Source organism: Phyllostomus hastatus, unplaced genomic scaffold, assembly GCF_019186645.2.
Source record: "Phyllostomus hastatus isolate PE091 unplaced genomic scaffold, TTU_PhHast_1.1 phas_contig_150, whole genome shotgun sequence".
Lineage (NCBI taxonomy): Eukaryota > Metazoa > Chordata > Mammalia > Chiroptera > Phyllostomidae > Phyllostomus > Phyllostomus hastatus.
Window position 1 is genome coordinate 37,336,520 of NW_025333611.1, and position 25,000 is coordinate 37,361,519.

The 25,000-nt window shown below is 38.4% G+C and overlaps 1 protein-coding gene across 12 annotated transcripts in view; it reads right to left on the reverse strand.

Moving 5' to 3' along the window:
• NSD1 (nuclear receptor binding SET domain protein 1) overlaps window positions 1–25,000 on the reverse strand; it is a 141,957-nt gene that overhangs the window by 21,458 nt on the left and 95,499 nt on the right. For all 12 annotated transcript variants that reach the window (XM_045823033.1, XM_045822960.1, XM_045823014.1 and 9 more), the window contains 8 exons: window positions 20,811–20,886; window positions 18,241–18,359; window positions 17,133–17,276; window positions 13,625–13,748; window positions 8,566–8,766; window positions 6,446–6,625; window positions 2,040–2,196; window positions 459–664 (listed from right to left, as the gene is read on the reverse strand). In XM_045823033.1, the coding sequence (XP_045678989.1) occupies window positions 459–664; window positions 2,040–2,196; window positions 6,446–6,625; window positions 8,566–8,766; window positions 13,625–13,748; window positions 17,133–17,276; window positions 18,241–18,359; window positions 20,811–20,886 (1,207 nt within the window). The remainder of the gene's footprint in view (window positions 1–458; window positions 665–2,039; window positions 2,197–6,445; window positions 6,626–8,565; window positions 8,767–13,624; window positions 13,749–17,132; window positions 17,277–18,240; window positions 18,360–20,810; window positions 20,887–25,000) is intronic.

The window sequence follows — 25,000 nt, forward strand, 5'->3', positions numbered from 1 at the left end:
ACTGCACTGAATTCTCAGAGCAACCTTTACTCACGATACAGTAAGAGAAAATTGAGGCTCATAGTTTAGTCAACCCCTCCCAGCCCCAAATGTCCTCACTCCTTCATTGCGAGGCCAGCTTATAAAATGTCTTTTGACTCAGAATATGCTTTCACTCTATCTTATTTTGCTCCATGATTTTTGGTGAATTTTATTTCTTGCCAGCAAACTAAAAACAGAATAAGACAAAAACCTCCCTTAAGGAAATTCCAGTTAAGTAAAAGTTAAATTAAAAAACAATGAATTGTGAGGGTCAACTTCCCTGCAAATTCTGTAGCTGCAGCCACATATGCCCCCAGAGGGCAGAACTCAGCTGCTAATGGAACATACATGAATTCTAACACATAGTTGTGACACAGAACAGATTCTCTAGCAACAGAGGACTGTATTGGTCTGAGAAACAAAAAGTACACAGTTACCTTTTTTATATGTCCCATCCACTCCTTTGCCCATCTTATCTTTGCTGCTCACATCCCCCTCCATGTAGGGAAAGACTCGGGCCTGGTGAGTCCACAGATAGTCATTAGACCCAAAGAAGAGTACAGGGAACTCGCCTACATCATGTCTCATCTTATCAATGTTGGAAGGAATAGCTCGAGGATGGCAGATCTCAGCGGGCCACCATCTGGGAAAGGTGAAAACAAAGGAAAATTCTAAAAAGACTGCAAGGCACTAGGAAAATAACCTATTCTTTACAACAGGAATAAAGAATAGCAATGTCTTTTTATCCACATTGAAGTATCACCTTGAGCATCTGAACAATCCAACTAGTGAAAAAACAAGTAGTATGTACTAAAAGCTGGAAACACCTGTCCTCACACATATGCCTGCATACACACATACATTCCCTAAGACTCAGTTATTTTACTTCAAGGAATCTAAACAGGAAATAAGTATCTATATAGCAGGAAGTATTATCTATAGGAATGAAAACCTGGAAACAATCTAAATGCTCAGCATAAATGGAATGATAGATCTAACTATGGTGTACTATGCAATAAAATACAACTTGGCCTTTACAAAGGAAACTTTCAATATTAGGGGACAGAAAAATGACACCAAGTAATGCCTCCCTGCCAAGCATGTAAATTAATACAACTGCTTTAGAAAGACAGTTTGGCATTAGCTATTAAGGTTATACACCCCGACCCTGCTACTCTACCCTGAGAAGACCCTAGAGAAGTTCCTGTGCATGTATACCATCACACTGACAAAATGCCAGCAGTCCACACAGGAGAATGGACGACTGAACTATACACTACACTATACAACTATATCATATGAATGAGCTGGAGCTCTGTGCTAACCAGAATAAATCTCATGAGAATAATAGTGAATGAAAAAAGCAAGCTGCAGGAAAACATAACAATCCCTTTATATAAAGGTCTAAAGCACGCAAAACAAAATATTATACATATAGTAAACGTACAGAACAAGGCAAAGGAATAAAAACACAAAATGCAGTAAGGTGGTTCCCTCTGATGGGGTGGGGAAAGGATGGATTCAGACGGGGCTGGAGGGAGACTTAAAAGTACCAGCAATGTGCTGTTTCTTTAACCGGAAGGTACATACACAGGCATTCCTTTCATTATTCTCTACAATCACCCAGGTCACAATATCCTTTTGTATATTACATGATCTATAAAAATAATCTTAAAGAGAAAAAGCAAGCCACAAAAACTGAGTAAAAACTACAAGGTCAATTATTTTGAGGGTGAATGTGCTGGTGTTATCTGCAAGTAAATGTGCCAAAACGCTAGCAAGCAATGTATCTTCCTTGTTTCTAAGATGTCAAGGTTTCATGAATGAATTTTCTATATTTTCCTATGATCAAAACAAAAAATTAAGGTTTTTTTCTTTTATAATGAAAGACTAATGGGGAAGGGGGGAGACCTTGCTTAACCAGGGACATCATTAGAAAATGTTAAGCACTCTAAGAGATCAGAAGAAACAGAGAATGGTACAAAAAATGGTTGCCTGTCTCCTTCATGCTCACTCACCTGTATCTTCCAACTTTCACCCAGACAATTTCCCTGTAATGTGGCTTTTTGCCTGCTTTGCAGTCATTGCAATACCAGTTTCCTTCAGGGATATCAATGTTCAGGCATTCCCGATGAAAAGCAGCAGGGCAAGAATCACAGCAAAGAAGGCTGCCTCCTGTAGCAATCAAAAAATCTAGCACTTAGAAACACAAGGTTACATGTGAGGACCCAGCAGAAACAGCCTGCACTCAGCACTTAACCAGTTATTTGTCTCTCAGCCAAGGACCTAGTAATTTAATTAGTTGTTCAGAGAGACTTTCCTGCAAGAGTGTTTCCTTTACACTATTCCTGAACCACACCCTTGAAGATCTGTTCGATTCACAGCAAGTAAACATGAGATGTTATCAGCAAAATTAGGTCAGGGCAAACCCCTAAAAGTCATGTATGTGTACACATACACACACACACAAGGTTTGCCCAGAACAAGCCTACCCATTGTTACTATAAAGAGAATGGTTTGCATGAAATGGATGTAACCTGGCAGCCAAGAAGAGTAGACTGGAATGTATATGCATGAACAGTGATGGCTCCACTATACTAGTCCGTGGGGGGGTGGTAGATGCTGTTGAGTGAGCATGTATACTGTGTGGCCATTGCATTAGAAATGACTGAGCGAGTAGATCAATGAATCTGCATCAAATTTTGCATTAAGCTTGAATTGTTCCTCCATGGAAACTATTCGTGATTCAGAAGACTTTCAGGGACAATGCAATAAGTGCAGCACAAATAAAAGTGTGGCACAAAAGCTTCAAAGATGGTTGAAAATCTGATGAAAGAGATCTACATTCTGGAACGCCTGTGACAGCAAAACATCTGAGAATGCTGCAGGTTTATGGACTGCAATCAACAAAGACCACTGACTGATTGTGAGAACTAGAAGCTAATCTAGGGAATTCCAAAAACCACTACTTCTGAGAATTTGATGCAGGATCTTGGCATAAAACGTGTAATAGCAAAATTTGTTCCACAACTTCTGTTGCAAGAGCAGAAGGAACATTATGCTGCAGTTGCTAATGACTTAATTCAAATGGCTACCAATGAACCAGATTTCCTCAAGGTCATAACCAGAGATGAATCGTGGGTCTACGGCTGTGACCCAGAAACACAGGCCCAGTTGTCCCAGTGGTTCTCCACACCTGAAGAAGGCGTGGCAAAGTCACAGCAAGATCAAGACCATGTTAACTGTGTTTTTTGATTGAGAAGGTGTTGCCCATCATAAGTATATTCCTTCAGGCCAATTAATAAGGAGTACTACCTCAATGTTCTTCAGAGGTTGAGAGATGCAGTAAGACAAAAACGGCTGCAGCTATGGGCAACTGGTGATTGGCAGCTTCATCACAACAATGCATCTGCTCGTGTGTCACATCTCCTACAGAGGTTTTTGGTGAAACATCTAATCATCCAGGTGACTCAGCCCCCCTAACAGATCAGATTTTGCACTCCACCAACTTCTGGCTTTTACTAACACTAAAATCACCTTTGAAAGAAAAGAGATTTCAGACCATCGATGAGATTCAGGAAAACACAATGGGGCAGCAGGCATGATTCAAACAAAAGATATGCAGTGTCTGGAACAATGGAAGAGATGCTGGGAAAACTGTGAGGTTTGAAGGGGACTGAGGTGTCACTGTCCTATGTACAATGTTTCGTGTATCTTCTTCAATAAATGTCTGTTTTTCCTATTACATAGTTGGATACCTTCTGGACAGACCTTGTACATACATTCTTTCCTCTTTACTAAAAGGCAACGCAGCAGAGAATATCAATGACATACACAGACCAGTGTATAAAGAGCAAGAGCATCAATTGATGTCTGATTTAAGCTCTTAAGATCATATGACCTTGGGGAATTCACTTCTCTTGCTGAGTTGTAATTCCCCCAATGTAAGGTTTTTCCTACAATGAACAATAAATAAGCAGACCTGTTTGAGGAGAAGTGAGTGATTAAATCGCCTAGTAGTGATGACACATAAAAGCAGTCATCCACTTTTTATGTTGCTAACCTTTTAATCTTTTCTATGATTGGCACTCTCACGAACCTATGGCCCCTTTCAGAATAGCATTTATATATGCATAAATGTAATACATAAGCTAAAAGTGACATAGATTATATTAAAACATAATGATCACACGGGCACTTCTACTCAGAAACCATTTTACATTCATTTCATGTTACCCTGGAATTAAAAATAGTCTAATACTGAAAGTATTTCATCTTCCCATGTTTAAGAAACATGAAAACTTGGAGCCTGTACTTCACCATCCAAGACACTAAGAGAATTATAGAATGTTGTATTTAAATGCTATTAAATACCAAAATTCTGTCTTCAACTTTATTCTAAACAAAAGAAAGGTAATACAATAACAAGCAGCAGTTTTCACCAAAAGACAGTTTTATTTTCCTTATTTTGTAAAGATTTTATTCATTTATTTTTAGAGAGAGGGGAAGGGAGTGAGAAGGAGAGGCAGAAAAACATCAATCGGTTGCCTCTTGCACACTCCCAACTGAGGACCTGGCTGGCAACCCAGGCATGTGCCCTGACAGGGAATAAAACCCGTGACCGTTTGGTTTGCAGGCTGGTGCTCAATCCACTGATCCACACCAGCCAGGGCCGAAAAAGACAGTTTTATAAGGAGCAGATATAAGAACAACAAAAAAAGTATGATGTCATAAAATTTTATACAGGACAATTAACAAAGCTAACATAGTTCTCTCTGTGCATTAAAACATCCCTAACTACTCCAAAGTTCCAGTTTCTACCCAAGTAAAGTATTTTTAACATCCTTCTTTGTTTTAAATTAACACCATAACTTGAGGACACCAATCATGTCCTGATCAGTAAGTGGAGATTTTCCTTAAATTACCAGGTTACATAAATCTTGAGAACAAAAGTAAAAGTCCACTTCTTTGGTAACTTTAACACTATTTACTATACTCAAATTTCTTAAAGGGGATGCTCATCAAATTACACATGTTCACTCTTTACCAATTATTCTTTCAAAATGTCCATAACCACACAAGTTTCTATAAAATTGCATGACCAATAAGTAGATATTAAAAAAAAACTCATGGAAATTGTTCCCCCAAATTTACTAATCAACAAAATGTAATCATTCTGAAAAGGAATGAAGAAAATGAGCAGGAAAGCTGGTGTCACCTTCACACCAGAAGATAGTGGAGCAATGTCAACACCAGTCTTAGAAAAAGAGCGTGTGGCCTACACACTCACAGTGACCCAGCACGTGCTCGTTGTGTAGAGGCACATGACAAACAGCCTCACACTGAGAACTACAGCCCCTACGGTGCTTCTTAGAAGCTCAGTTCAGCAAGAGAACAATTCAGAACTCTCAGTGCACCACAGTAAACAGACTGGCAGTGAGTACTAAATCTTCCACTGTACTAGCAGAAATCAAGCTGTGAGAAACGGACAGGAATTATATAAGATGGATAATACTGGCTCTGTTCTGCAGGAGAAATACTTTTAAATTGAATATACAAAAGATACAAAATTACCCTTTCCTCTACTTTATAAGACTTTTAGAAACATTAATGTCCCTTACAGTAAGGAAATTCATTAATTTCTTCACTTTCCAATCTTCCATTTAAATTCACGAAAAATTAATTTTAAAGAATTATACCATCTAGAATTGCTTCTATCCAAGTTATATGCGCAGATGTCTGGAGTGATATCACTTAATATTAAGTAATGTTTTTTTTCTGATGGTGAGACTCAGGTGATTTGGAGTTTGTTCGTTCTTTCTGTTCCTTTCTTTTTTTGTCTTTGTCTTTCAGACTTACTGAGATATAGTTTACATATGACATTGTGTAAGTTTAAGGTATAAAACTTAACAACCTGATATATGTGCATATTGTGAAATGATTAACACAGTAAGATTAGGTAACACATCTATCATACCCCAGTTACACATTTTTTTTTTTTTTGGTGGTGAGAACTTTTAAGATGTGCTTAAACACATCTTTCAAATATTTGAACTTTCAAATATTTAACACAGTCACTATGTTACACATCACATCCCCTGAACTTACCCATCTTATAAGTAGAACTTTGTACTGTTTGACCACATCCCCTCATTTTTCCAACAGTGGTTTTGTCTCCTATTTCTTTACTGCATCAACTGCTTAACATTTTGATAAAAATTAAGTCACTATTTAAAATAAAAATAAAAGCTGTTCCTATTGGGGAACAAATTCAAATTTGGAAGTTCTATTATGTTATATTAATTCAGTATATCACGTCCTTGTATTTCTTGTACTAGCAATGTGAAGAAAACTTTTTGTTGCAATTAAGATATTGTATTAATCTCTTTTTAAACTATTTATACATCAGTAAGTCATACCTTACCTTCCGAGCATACAAAACACCAGCTCACATTAACATGTTCATGATTTCGGCAGCCTCGCCTGGGTGTAAAATGATTAGGGCAGATGATACTATTAGATGCAAGAATCTTTGACCCAGCAGCCAGGCAAAAGTCATTGGCATGGTATGCCACAGGACAGCGGACACAGCGCATCAGACGACCTAAAAATACGAGACACAGGAAAAGCGGGGAGGAGAAAAAGAAAAAACAAACATATTACACATTAAAAAGTATGAGTTATTCAAGTTTATTTGCTAGTACTGAGAAAATGTCACAAATAGAAAAAAGCGCTACTAGGGCAGGGGACCTTGAGAGCATGTTTGAAGGTTCCAGCAGGGAAGTGCAGCTACTCTATACCCTTGACCAAAGATGGGTCCTCTACTCTACTTGGGAAGGCCGCCCTCTTCGACCGACTGCACAGCTTCAGGAGGGATGCACATGGATTGATGAGGGAAAAAGGGGACACCCACCTGGCCGACCAGATCAGCCAAATTAACCCTGGTGATCAGCGGGGTGACTTATATCGCAGCCTGATCACCCTCATATCCAGGGCAGGGGATCTTAAACACCCAATTCACTATAAAAAGCTCAGGTGGGAACTATATAACTTCAACATAAGAAGTCAGATCCCACAACAGTAAATAAGCTGCACTCACCAAAGAGCCCTACTGAAACCACTGCCCTGACTCCTAGGAAACCTGGAATCACCTGCAAACTAAATGGTATGTGGAGATGTGCACTACTAGAATAAAAGGCCAGATGGCAGGAATATTATTGCTTGCTTTTGTTGCCTGATGTTGTGATTCTTAAAGCCTTTCAGGTAAACAAGCCCCTCTACCCCTTACTGATGAAATTATGTCCTCTAATATACTTCAACTGAAAGCCATTACACCAAACCATCTAAACGTAACCTACGCTAACAATTGAAAACAGGAAGGTACCTGATAGTTAAACTGCAATTTTGATCAAGCAAGTTAAATGACTGTGATTAAGATTGATAAACCCTGGCTGGTGTGGCTCAGTAGATTGACTGCAGGCCTGTGAACCAAAGGGTGGCTGATTTGGTTCCCAGCCAGGGCACATGCCTGGGTTGCAAGCCAGGTCCCCAGCAGGGGGCATGTGAGAAGCAACCACACACTGATGTTTTTCTCCCTCTCTTTCCTCTTTCTAAAAATAAATACAATCTTAAAAAAAAAAAAAGATTGATGAGATCTAGAGGGCCTGGAAATCTGATGAGATGTAAGAGGGCAACTTAACAAAAGGTAGTGCCGATCTGGTTAAAAAACTGATTAATAAAAAAAGTCAAGACTACTAAATTTTCCTGCTCAAACCTCAATGGGTGAAATGGGGGCTCTTTGAGCACACAAGCTTTTAACAGTAGAGACACAATATTTGGCTTTTAGGAAAATCAGTAAGAGACCCACTATTACTGAACAGAAAGAAATGATTATTTTCCCAGTAGGAACAGATTTAAAAACTTGAGTTTATCTACATCCACCAATAGCTCTCCAACTATGAAACAGAAAAAAAGCTTTCAAGATAGGAGTTTCCATTTTAAAAAATAAACTAACAAAAACAAATCAACACAAAACAAAAACCTCACTTTTGACCTACACACATGTCCGAAGGACATCACATGTGACGACCACAAATGTAAAAGGGCCCACAGGAGAATACAGTGTAGTCCAATGCGGTGGTCCCCAACATTTTTGGCACCAGGGACAGTTCGCTGGCTTGCCCACCGCTCACTTCCTGCTGTGTGGCCCTGCTCCCAATAGGCCACGGACTGGTAGTGGGGGTTGGGGGCTCCTGGTCTAATGGAGTAGGCAGCAGGATGAAGACATGCAACAAAACACTTTTTCAAACTAAATCTCAAATAAAATTCAAGTATTTAAAACAACTACATAACGTTAGGGCTCCATAGAAAACAATGTGGTGACTATTTAACTAGTCCATTACTCTCTTCTCTTGCACAAAATACTGGTACTCTGACAAAAGCTAGAAAGATCACGAAGAGACATGCCAGACAGCACCTGGAAACATGCACTGCCAATGGCACTGCTATTTTACAATTAGATTGGTTCACGTGAGAAACCTGTACCTTTAGATGCAGAAACACTGGCTGGATTAGCAGCATGGCAGGTTATACAGATGTGGAGGGAGCACCGGAAGCCCTTGTTCTGCATGACAGTGGGTGGGTATTTCTGGACACACTCTTCATGGTAAAACTTTCCGCACAAGGGCAGAAGGCACCTTTTAACATCTTCCCCACTCTGTTTACATACAAAACAGGTATGGATTCCTGGGAAAGAGAAAGGTAACATATTAATAATAATTCAAGAACTCAGCCGATGTGAAACCATTAGATGAAAAGTTAGTGAGCACACAATTCCACATCAAATTCCACCAGGAGGGAGGGGGCAGGGGGCTAGGGGCTGGGTGTAGGGTGTGTTCCCTCCCCACCATGTAATTCTACAATACCAACTGGTTGTCCTACAATCCCCTCCCCACCAGGCAATTCTGCAACACTAGTTGGCTGTCCTAGCTCAATTCTGACACTACCTACATAGAGATAACAGCAGATCCCACAGGTTAAGGACTCAGCCCTAAAGAAGGTCATGTCCACGCACCCCTTCAGACACCAATCTTCAAGACCAGGTTGTAGACTGTACTTCTGAACAATTAACTATAATCCCTTTCTTGGGTTCAATTAATTTGTTAGAGCTGTTCAAGGGACTCAGAGAAACATGTTACTTATTAGATGGCCAGTTCTTATAAAAGGATATAACTCAAGAACTGCTAGATATAAAAGATGTACACAGCAAGGATGGGGAAATGGCTCAGAGCTTCCACGTCCTCTCCAAGCATGACACTCTCCCAGAACCTCCACATATTCACCAACCCAGAAGCTCTCTGAACCCCTTTCCTTTTGGATTTTGATGCATTAATTACACATGCATGACTGGGGACTGTTTCAACCTCCAGCCCCTCCCCTCCCCTCCCCTCCCCTCCCCTGAGGTCAGAAAGGTAGGACTGCAACCCTCTAGTCACATGGGTGGTTCTATGGGCAACCAGCCTCCATCTTCAGATGGGTCTACAAGTCACCTTATTAATGTAACAAACGGCATTCAAAGGCAGCTTTATGGCTCCTATCACTTAGGAAATTCCAAGGGTTTCAGGAGCTCTGCGCTAGAAACTAGATAAGGACCCAATATGTATTTACTGTAAATCACAATATCACAGCAACTAACTTTGAAATAGACTTATCAGGCTGAAAACATAACTAACTCAATCTTATATTACTACTCAGTGGGACACTGACAATACATGCTTGCTGACATGAATAGGAAGTAATGGGAAGTACCCATCACGTTGCCAAGAGAAAACTGACCAGAAACTAACCCAATCTCCACAAGTTTCCAGGAAGTTTGGAGAAAAGAGAAACAAGTTAAATTAAACAGATACCTGAAGGGTACAATCAACCACATTTAGAATGTGGAAAATTTTGTGGTACAAATGGCTACTGTCTTGACAAACAGATGTCAATTTAAAAATAGGGTGAGAGGGACAGGAATGTTGTCCTTTATAAGAAATTTAAGAGACAATCAAAAGTACAACACAGATTTTATTTGGATCTTGATTCAAAACTCTATAAAAAGACATCTTTGAGATAAGTGGGAAAATTTGAAAATGGCGCTAGGCAGTAGATGACACAGAGGGGTTACTTTATAATTTTGCCACACACTGAATATATGTATTTTTAAATGTTCTAAGTGTTAGACCTTTTGAAATATGGTAAAATGACCTAGAAAGTAGTTCATATACAAAAATTACATCATATCACATCACATCATATACAAAAAAGATCATAGGCCTAAATGTAAAATCTAAAACTATAAAATTTTCAGAAGAAAACAAAGAAAATCTTTGTGACCCTTGGGTTAAGAAAGATGTCTTTACCAGGTAAAGTCCACAAAAAGAACAAGTTGATAAGCTAAACTTTATCAATATTCAAAGGACACCATTAAAAAAATGAAACACTTCCCTGGCTGGTGTGGCTCAGTGGACTGAGTGCAGGCGAGAACCAAAGGGTTGCTGGTGTGATTCCCAGTCAGGGCACATGCCTGGGTTGTAGGCCAGGTCCCCAGTAGGGAGCGCGTGAGAAGCAACCACACACTGATGCTTCTCTCCCACTATTTTTCCTTCCCTTCCCCTCCATCTAAAAATAAATAAATAAAATCTTAAAAAAAAAAAAAGCCACAGATTGGGATACTAATCTGGAAAGTATCTGAGAAGGGACTTATATCCAGAATATAAAGAACTCTTAAAACTTCACAGATAAGAAAATAAGCAGCCTAATTAGAAACACACACACACACACACACACTTAATCAAAGAGGATAGCAAATAAATAATAGGATACACAATATCATTTGCCATGAGGGAGATGAACATTAAAACCACAATGAGATACTACCACACATCTATCAGAATGGCTAAAATTAAATAGACTGACAATGCCAAGTGTCACTGAAGATGGGGAAGAACAGAAACTCTCACACATTGCTGATGGGAATGTAAAATGGTACAAACATTTTGGAAAACAATTTGAATGTTTCTTTAAAAGTTAAACATATACTGTACCTACCACATGATGCAGCCATCTAAAGTATTTACGCAAGAGAAAGACACTGTTTCCATACAAGGAACTGACTGTTCACAGTAGCTTTATTTATAATAGCTTAACCTGAGAACAATCCCAATGTACATCAACAGATAAATACATAAACAAACTGTGGTACATCCACACAATCAAATGCTACTCAACTATAAACAGGAATGAACTCTTAATACCTGCAATGATGTTGTTGAATCTCTTAACTATGCTAAGTGGTAGTTTCACAGGTGTATGTACACACACTGCCACCAAAACATATCAAACTGTTCACTCTGTGCAGTTTCTTGTACTACAAGTTCCTGTGATAAAGTTGTTTTAAGAAAGAGAAAGAAGTACTGATACACACGACATAGATGAGTCTCAGAAACCATGCTGAGCCAGACACAAAAAGACTTTGATTCCCTTTATATAAAACACTAAAAAAGAATACATCTAATGTGAAAGCAGATCATTACTTGTCTGAACTGAAAGGGGTGGGAGGTTAGGGTGGGTGAGATGTGTAAAGGTTGACTGAGACCTTTTTGGAAAGATAGAAATGTTCTAACATTTTCCCTGTGGTTGTGGTTACACGGGTATATAAATTTTTATCAAAACCTGTGAGAGCCCTGACTGGTGTGGCTCAGTGGGCTGGGAATTAACCCACAGACCCAAAGGTTGTCAGTTCAATTCTTGGTTAGGGCACATGTCTGAGTTGCGGACCAGGTCCCCTGATGGATGCATATATAAGAAGCAACCAATGGCTGTTTCTCCACACATCAATGTTTCTCTCCCTCTCTCCCTCCCCTTTCACACTCTCTAAAAATATACAAATAAAATCTAAAAATAAACCACTTATCAAAACATACATTAAAATCAGTGCATTTTATAGTAGGCAAATTATACTTTGATACAGTTGATTTAAAAAAAAAATAGCTTTGCCTTAGATAACCTGCTCAGAGAATATCGCATCATAATAAAGACAAGGCTAACAAAACTGGATCACTGGCACAAAAGGCAAGATGATCTTTCTCAGATTAGGCAAAATAACCCCACAACTATCTTGTCCTCCAGCTTTTGTTCCCACAGTGTTAAAGGTGGCAGTGGAATGATGAAAGAATTCAACAGGACACAGCCACCTATTTACAGACACCAGTACACCCTGTCTCCTTCCCCACAGGACCCACCCTAAACCTACCCTCTTCCCTTCATTAGAAACACCTCTTCCTAACATTCTCACCAAGCCAAGAAAAAACTGCTTCTGCTTCCTTCTGTCTCACAACTCTACGGGACATTCCCATTTTACCTTTTCATCCCTTGCCCTCTTTTGCCTGTGACTGAATTCTTCCAGTTAATCTGCTGGAAAGGATATTCATTTCCCCAGATAGTTCTAACAAAAACTCAAGATGCTCTTCCTCTTCCTGCTATTAATATCCTCCTTTCAGCTACTGCCCCATTCAGCTTCTCTAAACAGTGTCTAGTGCCACCCATTGGCCCTCACGCTGATTTCACGTGGCACCCTCTGGTGAAAAGCCAACCATTTCTTGCTGTCAAATACGACAGCCTCCATTCACTCCAGGCCTCCTTGATCTTGTCTCCTTGCTGTATCTGCCCCCTCTTATGACGCTCCACTCCCGTGGCCTCACATTCTTTGACTTGACCCTCCTTAACCTTCAGTGGCACCTTTTAAGGAGATATCCCCAGGTACTGTCATTGACTTTTTTCTTGCTCTACAGGTGCTTTCTTTTTGGACAGCACCATCCACACTTATGGTATTACTTACTTATGAGCCTAAGACTCAGTCCTCATTTCTTCACCACTAAAATGCTGCACCATCCACATATAATGCTGAAAACAGAGCAATCTCCTTAGCGCAATTTGCGAAGTGCTTTACAGGTTAGTCTCATCTGGCCATTCCTAGTTTCTGATTCAATCTGCATATTATAACTCCCAAAATGTCACTTTTGGGGGATACAGTTTTATTGACATATGAAGAAAAGTACACATATCCTAAGTGTATTATTTATAAATAATCGTGAAGTAAACATACTTATGTAATCACCAGTGACAGCAAGAAATATAAAGCATTACCAGTAACCCAGCAGCCTTTCCCGCCACTCGCCAGTGCCTCTTCCCTAGGACATCCTACACTCTAACTAAGAGCACTGATCTATGCTTTATCCTCTACTTTCATCAGTGGACCTTCTGTCCTTCCCGTCTCCACTTCTCTCTTCAAGTCAAACTCAGGTATCTTCCTCTGTGGCGGTGGTTCACCTTTGTTCACAGAGCACCTTAAATGTACCTCCACTGCAACACCTTTTGAACTACATTATGCTGTACTGTACATTCGTTATTCATTCGGAAGCTCTTCAGAGGGCAAAGATCGCACAGCACCTATGTCTATAGCAACTAGCCCAGTATTGCAACAAAACGGTGTCTCCCATAAATGAGAAACTTTAAAACTCAGACCTTCTTTGGAAGAAGACCCCCTTATATCTAACTTTACCTGTGCGACATTCATTGCAGATAAATTTTCCTCTGGGCATCTCAGTTAATCCAAGGCACTCCAGGTGGAAAGCCCCACAGCACTGAGCCTCACATAACAGCAGCTCACCCAGTTTTTCACAGTTCTGTTAAGAAAAAGAAAACAGATCTGTCTATAGAAAAAGGTTTTTAAAATCCCAAGCAGGAGGCCCTCATGAAGAAGATTAACAAGTAGCTTTGCCAGAAACAAGAAAGCCCACCAATCATTTAGCCAATATTTAATGATTACCTCCTCTATGCCAGGCAGCACAAGGCCCTGGGTCTCATGGCTCTTATATTCTAAATACAGAAAATACAAGTAAAAACTTAAACAGAAAAGGTATCAGACAATGATAAGCATTAGGGAGACAGAGCATTCGAACAGATCTCTGGATTGGGTGATTAGAAATGGCCTCTCAGACTGGCTCTGAATGACAAGTCGGCCATGTAATGTGAAGAAGACGCAGGAAGGCAGTGTGTATGGAGAGTCCACAGGCAGGAACAACCATGGCATGTCTGAGAATCACAAGGAAAGCCTGTGTCACTGGACTAAAGTAGACAAAAGTTGTAAGAGGTAGAAGATGAGGTATGAAAGAGACAAAGTCCTGGTTAGGTGACCTTACAGATCACAATACAGCGTTTCAGATTTCAGATGTTGCATTAGAGAACTTTACCAAGGGAAGTCTAAAATTAGACATTCATTCAAACACAGATCCCTGTGACTGCTACATGGAAAATGAGTTTAATGAGAGTAGAAAGGTGACTAGAAGCAAAGAGAATCAGGAAGACTACTGTGATGGTTCACGCAAGAGCTACTAGCTAGCTGGACTCAGGTCATAACTGTTCTACGAGGGCTCCAGTCACTGTCTGAACCATCCCCGCGATATGAACCACCGCAGAGACAATCCTCCTCAGATGATCTCACCTAAGACAGGGTGTCACTGAAGATAGAGCCTTAGGAAATAAGGATCTAGATCTATCATTCTGAAAACATTCTAGAATTTATTAAAATCCTGCAAATTCCCAATTATTTGTTACTTTTCACCTAACATCCTGACTTGTTTCCCCATAGTGACTAGAACGTGCGCGCGCGCGCGCGCACACACACACACACACACACACACACACACACACACACACACACACACACACACACACACACACAGAGTCAGACTCAGGTGGCTAGGTGAATCTAGTATCTTCAGGAACTTAAACAACTAGAACAGCTCCTGGCCACTTAACATCAAATAAATGAGCAGGCCTTTGGAGGAAAAAGGCCAGAGGCAGCCAGAGATTAAGAGGAAACACCAAGATCCTAATCAATTTGTAGTCTGAACTAGTCCCACATGTTTTGCTATCCCATATTCACACATAAAAACTGACAAGTGCCATAAATATACATTTTGTTTTGTATATTCAGAGTGCCAGTGACATTAGGTTCAATGTACAATAAACAAATTGACCATCACTGAAACAGAAAAACTTCAATCATAGTATATATCAAAGAATATATTTTTCATATTAACCAAATGTATAGAATAACCCTTCAACTATAATTCATCTTTCAAAGTGGGACACTTGAGAGTAAGAAGAGGCACCACTAATAAATTATACAAGGAAAACATCTGAACAAAAATTGATGTAATAAACAAGCCAGGACTGCTGAGTCACCATAATTTTAATAATTTAACCTTGCCTGAAGATATGTTTATTGATTCTAGAGGGAGAGGGAGGGAGAGAAGGAGAAACATCAACCTGCTGCCTCCTGCACTTGCCCCAACCAGGGACTGAACCTGCAACCTTTCGGTGCATGGGACGATGCTCTAACTGAGCTACCCAGCCAGAGTGCAATCATTTTTTTTTGTTAATAAATGTAGTGGGCCAAACAGCCTGTGAGGATTAACGCTGTGTCTGGGAACTGATCTAAACAATCAACCTTCTTTAATCAAAATGTGTGTGTGTGTGTGTGTGTATTATATACACAATGTATGTAATAGTGAAAATGAACAAAGAAACAGTTAAAATTGTATTTGCCATAATAACATTCTAAGTGCAGGTTAATATTACTTTTTAGCTGTTTCAATTAGGAAAAAAACAAGTTATATCTTCAACTTTTTATATACCAGGTTTTAAGAATTTATTGGGGTGGCCAAAAAGTTTGTTTAGTTTTTTCCGAATGATGGCCTTAGTTGTGCTTAGTTGTCTTTAACTTCATTTAAAACAATTTTGTTGAATTGTATTGTGACAGTTGTCACATCAGCATGTGTTTAAAAAAACTTATCAAAATTAGTGAATTTTTGTGTAGCCATTTTAATATTGAAGATGAAAGAAAATATGCAACATTTTCAGTGTATTATGCTTTACAATTTCAAGAAAGGTTAAAATGCTACTAAAATGCAAAAAAAGATTTGTGTAGTATGGAGAAGGTATGGAGAAGGTGTTATGACTGATCGAACAGATCAAAAGTGGGTTGTGAAGTTCCTCAGTACCACTGACATCCTGGTCAAGTAACTCTGCTGTTGGGACTGTCTGATGCACTGGAAGATGTTAAGCAGCGCCCCTGGCCTCTATCCATTAGAAGCCAATACTGGGAGACAGCTGACATACTCAAAAAATATCCAAATCAATAAAGTTATGGATGAAAATGAAAAATGTGTTTTTTATTATACAGAAAAAAATGAAACAGATTTTTTGGCTAATCCAATACAAAGGTAAATCAAGACCATAAAAAGAGAACATAACCAAAGCATACATTTAACCGGCTCTACTCCCAAGCCGAAGAAAGGCTCTTTAACAATAAAGTGGAGAGCCACATCTCACATAGAGGGTTTGGTTAAGACTCTAAACCTAGATTGTCTGGGTTTATATCATGGCTTCACTACTTAATTATCTCTGTGCCCGTTTCCTCACCTATAAAATGAGGATAATAATGATAATCTACCTTATAAGATTGTTATGATGAATATGATATGTAATATTTCTAGTGATTGGAACAGTGCTTAATATATAATAAATACTATATAAACATTTATTAATTAAATACAAAGATATAGGCAGTAGGTCCTCTAAAGCTGTTACATGGATGGTAGGCCCTGGTCCTCTACAGTTACTACTTTAAAGCAGTGAATAAATAAAATAAATCTCAAAGCAAAATCACTATTGAAAAATTCCTTGCAAACTCAAAGAGTCTCACCTGAGAGGCACAGGGAAAACAGTGGTATCTGAGTGAGCAACCACAGATTCACCTCTTCCACCTCAGACCTGTTTTAAGACATCTCCTCATGCACAACAAGGGCAAGTGATTTGTCACAATAAATACTTCTCTTTTCTCCTTGAGTGGGGAAGGAAAAGGGGTAATCTTCAAAGGGAAGTGACTCCACTGGAATAATCCAATAAAATTACTATTCTAATCAAGATTGGACCATTAAGAGATGGAGAGGGCTTCTCTTGATAAGCATACAATCGAAAGGCAAGTGGGCGACATGTTCTACCTGACAAACATTCTCCTTGAGTGCAGCTCCTCCGCCTCGTTCACCCTGCAGTTTTTTAGACGCGGGCATCCCGTGGTCATTGTCTATGCCCTCTTCAACAGCCTCCTTGGGGCTTGCAGCCGCCCTGTGTGTCATCAGGTCTCCCTTGCAGAGAAAAAATAAAGTCCAACATCTGCATTATTGATGTCTCCTCCATGTGACCCCCTCCCTCTGGGCTGCTATTTGTCTAGCCATCAGCACTTACAGATGTTCAGCCAATCACGCGGGCGGACTGCATGCAATGTTAGTTCTAACCCTGCTGTGATTGGGCGGGTAGTGGGCGCCTCATGCCCTGCCACTAACTGCTCTGAGGCTGTTCCACTGGAACTTTTTGAGCTGTTCCATTTTAAGGTTTCACTAAGGGAGAGAAAACATTCTTAAGTTTATTTGATTACTTATTTGTCCTTCCAAGATCAGTGTTTCCTAAATAATGCCCCTCCTGGGCACTCTATTCAAACTGTCCTGGAAAGAAACACTTTTCCTTACATATAATGTATGATGCTGGCCCAACCTGTTCTAATAATGCTCTTTTCACCTGAGTTGTAAAAGCCAGACATAGCATCAATGACTACACTGATGCTCTACAAGTAAAGAGTTTTAAATCTATGTCTACTTCCTAAAAGTCGAGGTTTACAAATAGCAGTCTAAAATCAAGCCATTGATGATTTTGAGAAATAAGCAAAAGAGTATTGCCCCTAACTGCAGCCGTCTCAACTCTTTTAAAGGGTAATATCCAAGTTCATTTGGATTGCATGGTTACTGGATATTGTGCTCTTTGGTTTTTAGAAAAAGTTTACTTTTCTGATGAAACAGTTATATTATTTCATCTGACACCTACAGCATAGGATGTGATCTTATAAAAAGGTCATACCCACAAATGCCACATGTGCCATGACTGATTTTTACTAGGGTCAGGCTATATACTCTGTTTCTCCAGGATTCCTTATAGCCATTAACCATTTCGGTAGAATACTATTCTTAAGAGAACTCAAGGGAAAAAGGGATGTGGCCTCTACTGTGAAAAGTAGTTTCATTTTGCAAGGTCAAAAGATTAGGAACTGAGTAATACCTCTGAGCCTGGAGTATCTCTTGATGAGTCTTCATTTTTCAGTTTTTTATAATGCATCCTAGCTGTAGCATGCCTTTGTCGTTTCCGCCTCCTTGGTTTATCAAACATCCTGGTCGTGCCTACAACAAGAAAACAGGTGTTACCTGCCAGCAAATAATATACATGTCCAAGAACTCCTACCCTCAACTAAAGGAACCTCATAGAATTATGGAATGTTAGAGTAGAAACTAACCTTAAAACCTGTTTAATTCTCCAACTGGGAAATGAAATGAGAAAAACAGGGGCAGAGAAGAAAAGAGACTTACCCATGACTACATAAGTAGTTTGGAAATTAGCTACATACGTATAAATTCTGCCTCATACAGATTAAATAATAAATGTATAAGTAGGTTATTAAAGCAATTTCATTTCACATTAGTGATTTTAAATCTTTTTCACCTCATGGCACACATAAACTACTAAAGTTCCACAGTAAATGCCCTGACTGGTATGGCTCAGTCAGGGTATGTGCCACACTGGCTGAACATCATTCCACAAAAGAGAAAGGTCACCAGTTCAATTCCCAGTCAGGGTACATGCCTGGGTTGTGGGTTCAGCCCCAATTAGGGCCTGTACAAGAGACAACCAACTGATGTTTCTTTCACACGTTGATGTTTCTCTCCCTTTTTCTCCCCCCTTTCCCTTCTCTCTAAAAATAAATAAAGTCTAAAAAAAACCTGGGGAACACCAAAAATATGTATTTTTTGTTGATCTGACCAAAAAAAAAAGGTATGATTTTGATTCAATCACACGGACAACTACTGTTGTGTTGGCTATTGTCATTTATTTTTTATTTGACAATCTAAGGGAAAAAAAGTGAGTGCCCCTGACTAAATAGGCATTGCATGTTTTAAAAATTCTTGCAGCACACCGGTTAAAAATCACTGTCCTCCCTGGCTGAAATTAAAGACTTTCTAGCTCCTCAAAGGACTTTAACATCCTGTAGATGGGGAGAAAATGTATTTACTAATCAGCTAGGTACCAACATAAAGGGTGAACTTTGGGAAACTACCTTTGCTCTCTTGGACTGCCTAATGGAGATGAAGCAGCTCTGCTATCAAATCTACTAATAGCCTATGACTAAAGGAAGAGTTAATATAATGGCAAAATAAAGGTTCAAATTCTCACAAGCTGAAATATTTAGATGAAATATACAAAGGATAAAGTGCAGGTTGTAGGTTTTATTTAAAACTAAAGTATGAAAGTATAGGATAGAGCTGATACTATTTTGTAAGTTTTTTTTTTTAAAAGAAAGAAAGCAAATTGATAAACCTAAGGAATAAGCACAAGGTTAAAATAATCTAACATACTGCTAGATTTACTTACTAGAAAATTTAATAATCATGATCACCTTTAAGAAGTATGCATTTAAGACCACAGAAAATATAACTGTCCCATGATACCCTTTGCTGGCAGACCACATCTGATGCAGTGGGCTCAAATCTGGGTTAATGCCTCAGGAATGATAGTAATAAATAAATGTCACTGGCAGACAAAGGATCAAAGGGGATCAAAAACCTGGCATGGCCCTGGTATGGTACTAAGTTGGTTGGAGCATCGTCCTATACACCAAAAGGTAGTGGGTTTGACCTCCAGTTGGGGCGCGTATGAGAGGCAACCAATTGATTCCTTTTCCCTCTCCCCCTCCCTTTAAAATCAATAAGCATATCCTTGGGCAAGGATTTTTTTTTTAATTGGCACGAAAAAAATCTGGGGTGAATAATAAGATAGTAGTGTGGCAATTAATTTGGTCAAGTCTGGGTTTAGTTCCCCAACACCTGCCACCTCTTTCACATTCAGGTTTCTTCTATAAAATAGAGATAATATGGATAATATCCTAACTCTTTATAATGCTTTAGACTGATTAGCAGTAATAGTCCTACGCAAAGGACTTGGTAGAATAAACGCTCCAACTATGATTACTATATACATTATCGAATGAAGGGTTGCCCATTCTGCCTGCGGGTGAAGAGAAAATGATTAAGCAGAAGTTCCAGGAGTCAGACTCCAATTTAATCTAAAGACTCCCAAGCCCTTAAGAAGCAACCATAATTAGGCTAGAATATAAGCTCTCTTTTTCAAGCATATGCTCACAAACTAAAGGTCACAATTGTGATAAAAGAAACTGTTTGTCAAAGACTGGCTTAGGTGATTTGTAATTTCCCTCTCAACTCAGATTCCCTACTTTCTGTCCTACAGATTTAAAAATTGAATCAAAACCAAGAAGAAAGTAATGATATAGTCTGGAGAATTTTCCAAAGAGAAAATTAAGAAGCTGATTTTTCTCCACTATTCCTAAAATTTCCCTGTGCTAATTCTAATTTCATTTAACTGATTTCAGTATAAAGCTGAAAATGCTGATATAATTTTCTAGTGTCATGCACAACTTTAGTACACAAATTTTGGGTGAACAAGTCTTAGAACTCACAGCCTCATTGGTCTTGCTTACATATGTAACAACTTTTCTGATTAACTGACAAGGTGCTTCACACTCTTTTGCTTTACACTTTTTAAATCTCAAAAATACTCACCTCCACCGAACTCTTTAGAACGAGATCCAGCACTTGATTCAGTAATGTTATTCTCCAAGTGACCAGCTTCATAACACTACAAATAAGTAAAATGTAACTTAAAAATAGACCCTACAGTATATGCCAAAAGCTGAACGGTTTATTGCCATCAGTACAGAATCCTGGCTATTTTTTAAACAACTGAAAGAATGGCATGATAACAATAAAGGGTTCAACAAAAACTTCATAGGGAAAGGCACCAGATTAAAAAAAAAAAAGCTCCAAAAGACTAATGACCACCACATGCTCTTTAACAAGGAGAGAGAGAGAGAGAGAGAGAGAGAGAGAGAGTCTTCCAATATATAAAGCAGATACAGAATATAGCTCTGACTGGAGTGGGAAAGGGAAGAGAAGGGGTATACCCAGAGATTCAGCATCTCAGTTCTATTCCACACCACCCTATATATAAAAATCTACCTTCTTAAAATTGTATTTATAGTTATTAGATTTTATACAGATATTTGATGAATTCTGAATATTAAATAACTATAAATCATTGAATGTCTAATGAATATACATTAAAGCAAAAATGACTCAAAACAAAACATTTAGATATGAAGAGTAACTCCTAACACATTGTACCCCTATTCTACTAATGCTTGTATGAATTAGTTCCATCCCAAGAAAATGTCTTCTCCCACAAGAATACTTTTCATCATGACTGTAAAACAGAATTGAGTGGCCACAAAAAGTCAATATAATGGATGCTATTCTTGCTATAGTCTTCAAAGTTTGAGGTCAAAACAAGAAGAAATACAATTGTGAATTTCCAAATGCTCACCATATACATTAGTAAGTCATAAGAATACTACTCTCTTCATGTTAAATGTATATCATAATCTTACAAAGCCAAATAAACTAAAGGAACAAATGTTAGGTATCCAGTTAAATGGAACAAAAGACTAGAAGACAAACAATTTGCATATTTAAAAAAAGACCATCCATTATTCAGATAGCCAATTTATAGTTCTTTGTTTAACCCTTACCCAAAAGCTATAAAACAAAAATAATGAATGTTCCCAAAGCTAGTCAGAGAACAATGCAGAAAATATTCTCATTTCCAACCTCATCAACTTATTTTGTAAGTTAAAATAGATATACCGGGACCAAAAAAAAAAAAGAAAGAAAATCACACTACATGAATAAAAACCCATCAGCTCTTCTCAGAATGACAATAACCACAGACTTCAGCATACATGCTGGAGGACATGACTGCAATGCCAGTAATTTCCTCTGCACATACTCTGGTGTGAACAGGAATCACGCCCATGCACCTTTAAGTTACCATCACCTCTAGAGACAATCCCTCCTTCCCTAACCCATGACTGATTCATCTACAGACGGGTGGCCCAAGGTGCAGACCCAAGATTGAACTGAATCATGGCTTCAACATGATGACAAAATATCCTTCAGAATAACCAGGACCTCAACTGTGAAGCTGCCCAGGTTAGATGTCAAGACTACTCCTAAAACAGAAACAGAGGTTACTCTCTCCAGAGTCTGGTTCTAGTCATCAACAATAATCGTGGTTTCCTATGGTTTTAGTGACAAATATAATGCCCATCTCCTTATCACAAAAAGCTAAAATTCAATAGTGAGTTATTAATTACATCTAATGCTTAAAAAGAGACAAAAATTTTACAGAGAATTATAGAAATATAAAAGATTTTTTAACAAATGCTCCTAGAACAATTGGACATCCATATGGGGGGGGGGGGGGAGATCTCTTCAAAAAGATCTGTACATAAATTCCAGAATCAAACTCCTGAAAGAAAACACAGGAAGAACACTTTTCTGTGTATAAAATAAACACAAAAAGTATTACTCATAAAAGAAAAAAATACATAAAAAATAGTCTCATGAAAGACAACTAAAAAAATAAATGGGCAAGCCCTATCCTGGGAATATTTATACTACATATATATAACAAAAAACTTATATAACAAATATAATAGGCACTACTAAATAGCAACCATAAAAAAGATAAATAGCCCAACCAAAACTGTATGTATGCTTGAACAGTCACTTTACAAAAAGATAAAGGAATAACACATACTAAGAAGTTCAACATTGTTAGTTAGGGAAATATAAAAAGAACCACAGTTAGGTATCATTTCACATTCACCAGAATGGCTAAATGTAAAATGACTGACAAATCAAAAGCTAGCGAAGATGTGGACCATATACCCTCTCACACACTGCTTATGGGGTGTGAGGCTGCGCAACCACTTTGGAGAACTGCATGGTGTTTATGTATGAGATAAACACACATGAACCAGCATCCCACACCAAGAGAAATGAAAATGTCCACCAACAGACTTGGGGAGAAGTGTTTGCACCTGCCTTAAGATTAATAGCTACAAAAAGAAAACTTCAAATGTCCATCAAAAGAGAAAGAATAAGCAAATTGTACTTGGGATTAACTACTAATTATCATCCTATGAATGTACCTCAAAAATGAACGTTGAATAAAAGAAGCCAGAACAAAAATAAACAATACATATAACATTCAGGAACAAGCAAAAGTAACCTACAGTGACAGAAGTAAGAAAGCCTTGCCTCTGGAAAAAATGAGAATGAGGAACTGAATGAAAAAGGTACATGAGAAATTTCTGGGGTGATAGGTAGTACTTACATGGTAGATATAACTGTCTATCACACAAAACAATTAAGGTCTATGCCTCTTATCAGTGTCAATTATATTGCAATTAAAAAAAGAAAAGAGCCCTGGCTAGTGTGGCTCAGTTGATTAAGCGCTGACTTGGGAACCGAAAGGTCGCTGGTTCAGTTCTCCGTCAGGGCACATGGCTGGGTTGCGGGCCAGGTCCACAGATGGGCCCATGTGAGAGGCAACTATTCAGTGTTTCTCTCCCCTCTCTTTCCCCCTCTCTTACATTCTCTCTAAAAATGAATAAGTAAAATCTTTTTAAAAAATGAAAGAAAAAGAAAAGACTTCTCGGATCGGATACACTTGCCTACGTAAGTTTAAGTTAAATATATACATTAATTATGCTTTTCATCTCCTTAGGGGGAAAAATAACCCTCAAACATGGCAAGTCACATTTTAGATTAGAAAATGACATTTGACGGAGCAAGATTATACAAATTAACACTATACTGCAAGCAATCAAATCTCAAAACCATTGAGGATTCATCTTATTCCTTCAAATTATTCACTTACATACGCCAATTATACCTTAATAAAACTGGGGGGAATTCATTTTCTTAACTGGCCAGAATTTTTACTTTCTTTGAAATTTGCATCTCTTAATCTCCATCAGTAAAACCACCACCTTCCATGATTTACCCAGTATGACACTATCATCAACCTCTTCCAAGAAGCTTGCAAAATAGCTAGGATTTGAATAACACAAAGCCAGAAGAGGAAGTACTGCAGAAAGCAATTATCACTGCTTTACTAGAGTGAAAAGCACAAAGCCAGCAAGGTGAGTTGCCACTTGTCACAGAGGCTGTACAAACTGAGAAAGTCTGGAGAGCAAAAGATGAGCCTAAAAAATTGTAAAGTCCTTGTCATCAGACTACTTTGAGGAGAATAAAAGAATTAAAAGATATAGTATAGTTCTTAAAATAAGGATAAAAACACAAACTAAAATTTACATTTACACGCTAATACAGATGGGTGAATAGCCAACAAAAATAAAAACTTAATGTAGGATTAAAAAATGGGAGTTTGCTATAGTTAAACAAAAAAGTCCAAAAACTCAAATTATTTGATAAGCTACACTTTTTCTTTAAAAAAATTTTAATAGGAAATCTATACATCACACAACTAAAATTCTAACATTTACCATGCATTACTTCTCACAGTAAGGGGCGTAAGAGGTTTCCTAAGGAATCAATATCCAGCTGTTATCCATTATAAAATTTGAAAATCAATTTTCTATTTCCATCTACTATTTAACAATGCCTTCTTGGCTGATAAAACCAAGTTTGCAAACTCAAAAACTTAAATTCCAATGTTTCTGCCTGAATTATCACTCAACTGGATCTTTTCCGAGGTTTTATGCAGACAGGGCAATGGGATGTGAGTAGGTTAATGCCTTGTAGAGACATAAGTAAAGTAGGAATCTGGTAAGAGTTTTTGAGCCCATAAAAGAAACCGTAACAAACACAAATATCTTCCTTTGTCA